Genomic DNA, 11,280 nt, shown 5'->3' with positions numbered 1-11,280 from the left:
AGTGGCCATGGCACCACACCAATTCAACAAGATTCAACTTGCAAATCTGAAGAATTCCGGGACAGCAAATATTATTTATGTAAAAGTTGCAAGCATTCAGCTTAAAAACACTAAACCCAATTCAGAAATTTGTTTGCCTAGTAAAAAGGGAAGCTCCATCCAAATAGCACCAACCTTCTTTACGAAAGCAGACCTGGGCCTGACGATACAGGTTTGTTACTCTAGCTACTTGGAAGGCTAAGGCAGATTTGAAAGTTCAAAGCCTGCCTTGGCCACTTAGGAAGACCCTGTGCCAATCAAACTGTAATATGTATGTATATATGAAATAGTGAGGTTAATCCTAATCAGAAAACGAGAAGGGCTCAGTGACAGGGCAGCTACCTAACAACCTCACATACTGCAATAAATGCAGAGCTGTCTCGGTGAAGTCTGGTCAATACAAAGACTACTCTCCAAACTTCTCACGACAACAATTTCACATCTTTTGCTTTCAGGGCTGGGGTATTAAAACAGACTCCTCTCCATTAAGTTTATGAAGGTCCATCAAACTCACCTGCATTTACATTTGTAAAGGTGAAGCTGAACCTTAACCAAATGGCATTCCTAAGAAACCATCCATCTAAAATTCAGCTTAGAACTGTGGACTAAAAATGTCAATAGAAAATGGACAAAGTTTCAGAAGGACTTCAACAATTAAGCAGTCTATCCTTACAACGGGAAGGCTACTCATCAAATAAGTAACAGCCCATGAAACAGTAAACACAAAATAACCTTTAAAAAACTCTAAAGAGTATACAACTTCATCTACATGAAGTCCTAAGAATGTATCACTGTTCTGTCTATACAGGGTAGAAGTTCTTGTGTGGAAGGGTTAAGCAGATGGAGCATGAAGTCACTTTCTGGTACAACGGGAACGTCTTTTTAGTGGATACTGACCCCCAAATCTCATATTATAAATGTAAAGCCTTTAAATTTTATTGACTATAAATTATAACTGGATTTAAATTATTAAAATGCTATTTATATTGGCTCCTAAAGTTGAATACACCTATTGCCCACAGAAAGCATACAGCGAATGCTAGCTACTATTATTAAAAACCCACAAAGGTCTCTCAGAAGCAGATGTAAAGCTTTAATTCACTGTGGGCATTTCTCTAATCAAGGACAGCATTCAAGCCAAGTGTCATATCACGTTCCTTTTAACTAGTTCAGGGCATGTTACATGGACCATGAAGCACTGACTAAATATCAATACACAAACTGAATACATAGAAGAAAATTTAAATAAATCCATGAACATTTACACAAGCTGATTTTACTTCTAGACATTGTCAAGACGAGTTACAAAATCACAACTGCTTTTAAATAACAGCATCACAAGATTCTTGAATATCTGTTATCTTCACTTCCACATTGCGTTTTCATTTTTATACAAGCAGGCTGGCTTTCAGACTGCAGACACTTCTTTGGGTAATAAGGCTTGCTTTTATTTCAGTGGGCACAGAAAACAGTATTTCTATTCACTGTATTATACCGAGACATTAACATAGACCTCTCCAGTGGTGGTATTAAAAAGTAATTCCAAACCATACTAAAAACGGGGTTTCATAGTGTGTATTTTTAATCCTAAGATAATGTCTCTAAAAACACTTAAGATTATGTAATAGCCTTTCTCCCTCCAAAATAAAGTGCATTTAAAAAGTTGACTTGAAAAAACCAAAATCAAAAAGTACTTCAGAAAACAGATCCTAAGATGTTCTGCACTGTAATCTTCCTGGGTTTGCTTTCATTTGGAACGAATTTCGCAGCCAATATTGCTATAAATTGATTTAAGAATCACAATACGAAATCCTGAAACACGTACTTCAAAGCCTACAGAATTCTGAAAGGACTCCTATATTCCCAACTAATTATACAACAGGGACTAATCATGTTTTTGAATTAAAAAACTATGTGAATTTTAAACAAAGTCATAGCTATTTTTAATGGTAAACAAGTGATAAAAGTATACGCACAGCTGTACATAGATCACCATCAAATGCAGGAACAAAAGTATCATGTGATGCATATCAAACTCCTAAAAAGCCTACTTGAATATATTTTCGTTTACTTTGATAGAGTATTAGGAAGGACTGCATATAATCACGGCGACTGCCGCAGATTCTTGATGTGACCAAGTGTTCTGTATCAGGCATGCAAGGTCACGATTTAAAAAGTTTCTTATGTATACATCTTAACACATATCTTACAAGCTACAGTATATTTAAAGCATTTAATAATTTTAATCCAAATTATTTTAAATGACCTAAGTGGGGACAAACAAAAAAAATCCTCAAATTGTCATAATACAATATTAAAATCTTACTACTCAAGCTGATATTTAAACTTATTACATGTTATCTCTAAATTCCATGAGAACTCCTATCACAGATAAAGATTATGATTTCTCAGCAGCAGTTTGTCCATCCACTAGACACAGTTTGCCAAGACTTTAGGGACGACAGAACAGTGAAATGCTGGTAGCCACAGGTGGCAAGAATTAAACATAGCAGTCTCTTTTAATTCTGGGTATCTTTATTTCAGACTAAATAAAGCTTTTCATGAATACAAACTGAAAAAACACATTTTCCCTTTATTTAACATTCACTAGAAGGATAAATAAAACTAAGAACCTTTATTGTCTTTTCGGTGCAGCAAAACAAAGTATCCCAGTTACACTGAGGACACCACGGGTGAGGAAAGCAGGGCAGCTGAGAGCTCTTTCCACTGGGAAACCTATTCTATGCACAATCACAAAAGCTTACAAACTCAGATTTCAGGTTCATGGTCATTTATGGCTTAAAGTACTGGACCTGAAAAATACTTCAGGCTAAAATAAATGTTTGTGAATAATACATGGACTATTTTTTAAAAATCATGTAGTAAATACTCTCATGTACGTTAGAATCCTTATGATGCTTAGTTTGCAGATGGGGATGGTATTTTTTGCCCTTACTAATACTCCCAGAAAGATCCTTGCTTTTGATATACTCAATGTATTATCTGCCAATCTTCATAGTCTTAGGAGTAAGTCAGTGTTACAAGACAGCTGCAAAAAGGAACCAAGCTGCCTCAAGAGCAGGTAGCATGAGGGCCAACAGGACAGAACAGACACTCGGGATACTATCTGCTGCAGTCAAGCTGGACTACTGGACTAGCTACAGAGAAGCAGATGTGGAGGGTTGAGGATGACCCACTGGAATAACTGTATTGGTTCTTTCCGAAGTTAGTCTGCCCTCCTCACTGAAGAACTACCAGGGTAGCAGGACTCAGTGCTCCTGGTTCTGATACGCTCCGACAACATGAGAATTGAACTGAACTACAATGATTGTGATGTCATCTCTGTACATCCGAGCAAGTTCCTCTGGAAGACTAAGCATCTTAGAGAGCCGCTCATGGTCGACGGCTCCAAACTCATTGTTGCCCACAGCATGGCGAATGAGATGGGTTGCCGCATTCTGATCCTCGAAGACCGATGACATTTTTGCTCTCCTTTCTGTTAGCAGGCCATGCATCTGTCCCAGAGTCACCTTGTACCCACCGACAGCTATTGGCTGTTGGTGATGCATACCAGTTAAGTACTCACCCACAATCCTAACCACATCCTGTCTATGCATGGTCTCCCACAACCCATCGGTTGCCAACACCAGGAATTTATCCTGTGGCCTTAAGCGGTGATAAGTTACCTCTGGCTCAGCAGTGAGATAAGGAGGTGTATGATAGTTGGGAGGGATAAACTTGGTATATTCATTGTCATTCAACTGATCTGGGCCAGACTCTATCACTCTCTTCTGAAGATCAATGCTCCACTTGAACTTTACATCTCCAAAAGCCCTGAAAGGCATCAGCAAGCCAAGCAGGCGATCCTGCTTCACCACACTCTTGGCCTCGTTCTTTGGGTGTTCCAGCTTCAGGCGTTCTAACTCTCTTTCATTCTGAGCATTGTGGTCATTAGACAGTGTGACTGCAGACCACGATCCATCTTCTTCCTGCACACCCAGCATGGCTCTACTATCTCCAGTGTTAGCCACATGGAGGTCAACACCATCTACATGGGCCACACAAGCAGTAGCCCCAGAAAATGCCACCCGAAGCACCAGGTAATTGAGGAAAGAATTAGGATCACCGACTTGAGCCTCCAGTGAGATATCATTATCAAGTCTCTTGAAAGCATTAATTAAAGCCTCTTTAACATCAATATCAGCTGACTCTCCAGTGTTGAGGTCTATAAGCTCTTGCCAGTAAGTCCTCAAGCTGTTGAAATACAGTTTGGATGCTTCCTTACTGAAGTAGTCATTGGGGTGCTTATGCCACTGGAGGATGGGCAGCAGGGCCCGGCCACTCTCCACGGCATTTTCAATCTCCAGCAAGGTCTCATGGGGTAACAGGGAAACAGCAATGTAATAGAAGAGTCTTTCACTGACTGCCTGGGAACAAGCACAGCCCGCATGACCATCAAAGACTCCCAAAAGCATCCCTCTGGTCTGCAAGCAGGTGGCTGCACTTCTCCGGTCCTCAATGGGTGCATTTGCAGGCAGCTGATTGCTGTCGAATCCAAGAACAGAACTGACATTTTTGCCATCAAATTCTGGAACTTTGAAACTGTATTCATTAGCTTTCAGGATGCTGTTGACTTGTGGAGGTGTGAGGTAAAATTTCTGAGGTGTTGAGGCGTATCTCCTTCCTTGAGTGTACTGCCACCAGTTCTCTCTTGGCCTACAGAAGGTAGCATATGCTGGATGGGGCGTGTACCTCAGACGATTCTGAGGAATGCACGGTGGGGAACAGCAGAGATGTTTGTGGTGGCAGTAACATGCAGTGCCGTAGATTCTGCTCAGTTCACAGTTACGGAGGAGAGGGAAGAACAATTGAGTTGGTGCTGGCATGGCATCGGAGAACAGTGGTAGGCTGGAGGTTCTGACTGGGATTCCTAGAGAGCAATTACGACAGACACACACACAGAAAAGTTAGACTCCAGAATACCTGACAAGCTTTGCTTTATAGAAATACTAAGGGAACGTACATGAAAATCCGTATGCTAAGTAATCTCTACAAGATTATGTGTTTTATGGTAATTACAATTCTCAGCCATTCGTGAAGCCAAGTCTGAACTATGATTTCTCTTTTCTCTTTCCTCTGTATTTCTTAGTGCAGTACAAACTGCTCGGTGTACGCATGGATCTGGCTGGAGAGAGCCGAGTAGGCAGTTATGTAACACTGTGCCGCAGCAGTCTACCTGCCCAACCACCCTTCTCCATTGCTATGCTTTTACAAAGGGGCCTTACAGCTCCCATTTGCACAGTACTTCTACCACTTATGAAGATCTGTTCCATAACCTGTGGTCAGGTTGTTGGTTTTTGACAACACAGACGGCTATCACTAAAAGTGTTAATACATCCTTAACAAGTGCATGCTTACACATTATTGGTAAATGACACACATGTACCACTGTATTGAAACAATGTCCACTTTACCTTATAGAAAACATTTTTGACACAATAAAACAGAAATTCAGTGGAAGGGCCTGCAAAGCTCCTTCTCTACACCACTGAGCCAGCTTAGCGAGCTAGAGAGTCTGCTCTTCACCAGCTGACCCTGGCCACAGCACTCCACCTCTCTGGGGCTCTCCTCACTGAACTTTAGATGAACACATGGAAGTAGATACTTTAAACTCTTTAAGATTCATGCTTTTATGTTTGAGGCTTTGAAATCAAATGCAGTCTTTTTTGATTCATTGCTGAATTTTACTGTGCCGCTCATGATAAAAAAAAAATAATCCAAGTATTCTTTGCTATAAACCTGGTTTTGGTAACGTGTGATATCATTTCAGAATTTAATTAACCTGCCGCCATCGTTCCTTGCTTAGCAGTCATAAAAGCAAGCTACAGAGCTACTATTTCATCTACTAGAGATTCCTATTTACTCCTTGGGAACGGTTTCTCTTTCAGCTAAAAACAGGTATCTACTTGTCATGGGGAAGCAACAAAGAACTATAAATTAAGCCCAAGGATTGGATTATAACAGTATAGCATTATGAATATCCTAAAGATATTATTTTGTAGTAGGAATTTATCTAGAAAGCTTACGTGAACATGTATACCACTATTTCAAATAATGTATACAAGAAAAAAATCTTATTTTCTCTGAATTCCTAAGGTATCGTTTCAAGTAGTCACTTAAACTACAAGAAATAGACTTTAGAACTGCTTTAAATAAATTTTTAAAAATGAAACAAATCTTAGTATCAACTACTATTTCCAAAATCTCAATCTACTGAAAAAAAATGAAGAATCACAGTGTTAAGAAATTTACATGTACTTTTTAATGGGTACTAAGGAAGTAAAAAGTGAAAATGAGGGAAGAGATAAAACCACACACTGAAAACTCAGGTTTGCATCTGCTTCTGTAGACTGCACGGAGCACACAGTTGGACAGATGTCTTGTAAACAGTAAAGTGCTGACTCTCAAGAAGAGACTTGCTTCTAAATACAAAGACAGAAGTGCACAGTGGAGAGGACTAGACTTTTGGAGTTAGATTCCAAGAGAGCCTTCTGAAATGAGAAAAGGAATCCCTAACAACACGGACTTACTGGGACGAACCACCTAGACAACAATTCAAACTGAGCACCTGAAAGTCATCCAAAGGTTAAGGGTACAGAACTCGGCCAGGATATGTGTGCAGGGTGGTACCACACCACCGTGTCTTGTGGTTATAAACCGCATCTCTTTTTTAGTCTCTGATGCAAATACCATAATTAAAAATTAAAATGTAGGTTCAACTTTAATGGAGGTAAATTTTCTTCAGAATCTAAGCTTGTATTACTTTAAGACAAGGTGAGTGTGGGAGGGACAAAGGCTACCAGCTTAAGGAGCCACTGCTCAGGGGATCCCCAGCCTAGGGAGCCGTCCTGTGTCCTGAAGGCTTCTCTGCTTTTTAAGTCGAGTAGAAATGAATGAAATCTGGGGGCAGAAAAGCTCAGAATCCATGCAGCGGTGCTCTGAATATTTAAACTCAAGCCCTTTACGTTGTTTTCTCCACAGCAAAAGTATTTGAGTATTTACAAGTCAAAACAGCAAAGAGTGATTTATTTTCAACTGTATCTTTACAGTTAATCACAGCTTAACATATGGATTGCATTCAATTCTTCGGCTCCTAACAAGCTTTCAAAAGAAAGGCAAATTCTTTGGGAAGGTGAATCATGAAGGTTTGCGCTGTAATTAATAATCTATCAGGTCAGCACTAATTATATAGCATTTTCATCAGACCAGAAACGGTACAAGTCCATACACTATTAAATGCTTGGAAAGATTCTTAATACCCTTCTACGCTGCCTGTAATTCAACAGAAAACCTCTGAAATCCTGATAAACTCGCTGACTTAAAACAGAAGCCTCGTTAGGCAATAAAAAATCAGGGTATAGTTATTGGTAATCTAGAATAATCTCACATTCTTGAGGGTTTTTTTTTTTTAAGTTCATATACCATCATGGCCCAGACTTGGCAATCCTCTGTGCAGCCTCTCAGTCCTAGGCCGATTTGGCTGCTGTTGGCAATGACTAATAAAAAGATGCGCTGTAACCAGAAACAGAAAGCGCTCCGTCCATTCTCTCTGATGTGCTCGGCAAAGCCTGCGCCAAGAAATTATTCCACTTCGTCAATAAACCCACTGGCCAAATCAATTTGAAAAATGCTACTGGTGCACCTACTCCAGAGCTTCTCGGCCTTGCAAAGCTTCTGATGCAAATGGAAATAAATACTACACTAGCCAGTACACGTATCATAACCTCAGTTTATGTAATCTAATTGCATTAAACACCCTGCATAAAGACTTGGGGTTTTTCAGCATTTTCTGGAAATGCCTAGCCATTTCCCATGTCGGTATCTACAGGAATGAAGAAACCCTTATCCTTAAGACACCAGGCACCAAACCAGCACTTGTTTGATCAGTTTCGTCTGTCCCTACCCGAAAATCGCACTTACTAAGATATCAAAGAAATTCTTCTGGTCCAGAGAGCCTTTGTCTCCCTTTTCCTATCGCCCCCCTTAATTCCATGCGGACCCCTAGAGCCATCCATTCATACACAAAATCAGTCACCATCCTTCTTGGGTCCCCAACACAGGTAGTTACGTGAATACCTACCAATCCGTCTGGGCCCGGGACACACACACATTCTCCTGTCATCACAACACGGAGCCGACAACATCCACAAACCGCGCGGACAGCAGCAGCGACAGCAGCAGCGGCCCATTGAAAGCAAGGCAGAGATGCTCATTAGAGGAGGCGGTGGCGGGGAGGCGGGAGCGGAGGAGGGGCGAGGTCTCGCAGCAGCCCAGTGAATGGGCCGGGAGGGAGGAGAGAACGGAGGAGGGGGGGAGAAAGGGGAGGGGAGAAGAAGAAACCAAACAAACCCACCCTGCCGGATAGGCGACCGCCCGGCCCCAGGAGGGAGACCAGACGGGCGCCGCGCGGCCGCTCCGTGCAGTCAGCGCGCTGAGCCCACGGGCGCGCAGCATCTTCGGGCCCGGCCGGCGCCGTGAGGCGCCCGCTTCCGCAGACCTCGAGGCGCGGGCAGCCGGCGCGGCCACGCGGGGCCGAGCGTGACAGCGGCGAGCCGAGGCGGACGTGCCACGCGCTGACAGCCAGCCCGGTACGCCCAGGGCCCGCGGAGGCTCCTCCCGACCGAGGCCCTCCACCCGCGGTCGCTGCCCACGCGCGCCCTCCCCTTCGCCGCCCCGACCGCCCCCTCCCAACGCGGCGGCAGTGGACGAGGATACGAACCGGGTCCAGGAGAGCACCCGCCGCTGTCGGCCTCGGCTGGCGGCCGCACCCCTCCGCGCGCTCCCTTTCCCTCCGCACCGCCAAGCACCCCGGCGCGCGGCTGCTCAGCCCAGTCCGGCCCACTCCGCGCCCCGGCCTCGCCCGGTCGCCACCCGGCCCCGCCTCCGCGTCGGCTCGTGCGCTTCCCGCCTTCCGATTGGCTGCGCGGTGCCGATTGGGCGGGACCCAGAGGGGCGGGGGCGGAAGAAGGCGCGCTCCCCGCCAGTTTTGTGACGTCACTGGGGTCAGACCATGCCTATTGGCTCCAGGCCCGCGCGCGCTCCCGATGCCACGCCCAGGGGCCGGGAGAAGGAGGGTCTGCGCGCGCCGCCGCCACCGGGACCGCTGCGGTAGTGTAGGTCTGGAGCGCATGGGTTAGCCAGGCCCCGGGCGCGCTCGGGCATCTCCGTGCACGGTGACTTCCCCGCGGGCCGGCTTCCGCGAGTGCCTGGCAGGGCCCACGAGGGGCGCTAGGCTGCTCTGAGCAGAGGCCTCTGCTGCACCCGGCCGCCCTGGGTAGAAGGCTCAGCTCCCCGCCTGTACAGTGAGGCGTGGCGGAAAATACGCATCTGGGATTTGAGTTGCTTCACCCATTCAAGACCAAGTTGCTGGTTTTAGGAGTATTAAGTCGCGATGGTGTTTTTCTGTTCTTTTTCTCGATGCTCTTAGAATCCCGGGGCTTAGGCCAAAGGAAAGTTTGATGAAGGAATTCCTACCTTTGTAGAGTGGGTGTGTGCTCACGGATTCTGAAGGACTTTGAAATTGCATTCCCTCCTTGGCCCTGACTCGTTCCAGGGTTATGAATAAACACACGCAGCCAGTAAAAGTGGGCAGAACAGCGGACTTGGAGTCAGAAGAACCTTTCGAGTCATTCCCAGTGACAAAATCAATCTCCCTACCATGAGGTGAGGTGAGGTTTAGGACCGCATACCACTGTATGTGTTAAGTAAGCCACTCTGTCCTTACCGCGGCCACAAATGTCTCTATGGGATGATGGCTTCTTATCTACAGCCACATAGAGGCCATCTTTATGACTGAAAAGTTTCTTGGCAGATGGCGGGTACACAAAGCTTCGGTCCAATGTTAATGAGTGGGCTTTTATTGATTGCACACATTAACAAAAGCTAACAAGTTGTTGTGAACTAGATACAAGAACTGCCAAGTTTATTAATCAGAATTGTTTAAACTTTTATGCAGTAAAGGAAAAGCTTTCTATAAGCAAACTTGTAATTTGTAATTCCTGAATCTTTCAATCTACCTCTTTGCCCATGCCCAGGGAAGGCTTATGGACGGATGAGAGGGAGGGGAAAGACAAAACAGGTGTCACAGGTAAACTCTCCTCAACCACGAACAAGGCAAGGTCCCCTTAGTTCCCTGCCTTCCTCATAGATTTCTCCTCCCCTAACAGCAATCACATTAGACAGTTTCTATCTAGGTATATTTCCAGCGTACCCCGATCCAGGATTCAGTGTGGCCTGAATCTGTTTTGGTGCATGCACAAGAAGGCAAAATTGCCCTCCCATGTAAGCTTAAGAGAGTCCCATCTTCTATTTCTCATCTATTTCTCATTTCTCTTTCTCATCTTCTAACTATGCACAATTGGGTATGCATCTAATTAAAATCAGATGCATTGTGGGAAGGAACATGCAGAGCTGAAAAAAAAATGAATACAGGACCTAATCTACCAAGCAAAATAGGATTCATTACAACTTCTATCAACCAAGCAACTGTTACTGTCTGCATAAACAGCCTCAAACAATAGTTCCGGCCATGCAGTATTCTCAGGCAGCCTACTGTTCATCTTGAGAATATCTTTTTCTAATCTGTACTATTGCTTCACTTTGAATGAAATTATCTTGCTAATTTTCAAGTCTGTGTGAGACCTTATTTCCAGCTCTTTGGATAAGAGGCCAAGAACCTGGAAATACCTGACTGCTTCCACCAATAAGAACTATTCTGGAATTTGTACCTCCACATAAACGACCTTGAAAGATGTGTTAGTCAGATTTTCTCATACCACAATGATGTCAGTGTCACGTAAAATCCCCTTTTCAAGCTGATTGTCATATCCGCATGGGAAATTCTAACTTCTTTTACTGTATCAAACATTTTAGTTTTCTACCAGAATGGTATTGATTTCTCCATCTTATTCTTCAGGGTTCTGAATGACCTGACTATATTTGAAAATAATGCTGATTCTCAAAAAATAGTTATTTGCCACCACTAAATATAGTCAGAAGAATTTGTCATCAAGATTGAATGCCAAGATATTTCTGGAATTGGAATAACGCCTCCGCAGAGAGATGGCTCTGAAATAATCTCAGAGGTATAAGTTCTAGTTACACGACTGAGTGGCAGTGTATTGCAATGTGACTCCAGCTCCTGTGTACTGGGCCAGGTTCCCTGCCTTGGTTCTCCTCTGG

At 44.0% G+C, this 11,280-nt stretch overlaps 1 protein-coding gene across 3 annotated transcripts; it reads right to left on the bottom strand.

The window, feature by feature from the left end:
• Positions 1-1,295: 1,295 nt before the first annotated feature.
• Pdp1 (pyruvate dehydrogenase phosphatase catalytic subunit 1) lies at positions 1,296-8,931 on the bottom strand. 3 transcript variants are annotated; one of them, XM_085677001.2, is made up of 3 exons: positions 8,819-8,898; positions 8,180-8,214; positions 1,296-4,969 (listed from the first exon to the last, which is right to left on the bottom strand). In XM_085677001.2, the coding sequence occupies exons 2-3, from the start codon at positions 8,208-8,210 to the stop codon at positions 3,309-3,311; spliced, it is 1,692 nt and encodes a 563-aa protein (XP_085533127.1). In that variant the 5' UTR covers positions 8,211-8,214; positions 8,819-8,898; the 3' UTR covers positions 1,296-3,308. The 3 variants fall into 3 exon arrangements, with proteins under 3 accessions (XP_085533127.1, XP_085533128.1, XP_048276251.1); XM_085677002.2 differs by lacking the exon at positions 8,180-8,214 and having other exon boundaries at positions 8,819-8,931; XM_048420294.3 differs by lacking the exon at positions 8,819-8,898 and having other exon boundaries at positions 8,180-8,327.
• Positions 8,932-11,280: the final 2,349 nt, after the last annotated feature.

The sequence above is a fragment of the Myodes glareolus genome, chromosome 16 (assembly GCF_982192425.1).
Source record: "Myodes glareolus chromosome 16, mMyoGla1.1, whole genome shotgun sequence".
In the NCBI taxonomy this organism is placed as follows: Eukaryota; Metazoa; Chordata; class Mammalia; order Rodentia; family Cricetidae; genus Myodes; species Myodes glareolus.
Note: the sequence above shows the minus strand (reverse complement) of the source record. Positions and strands in the feature narration are given on the sequence as shown.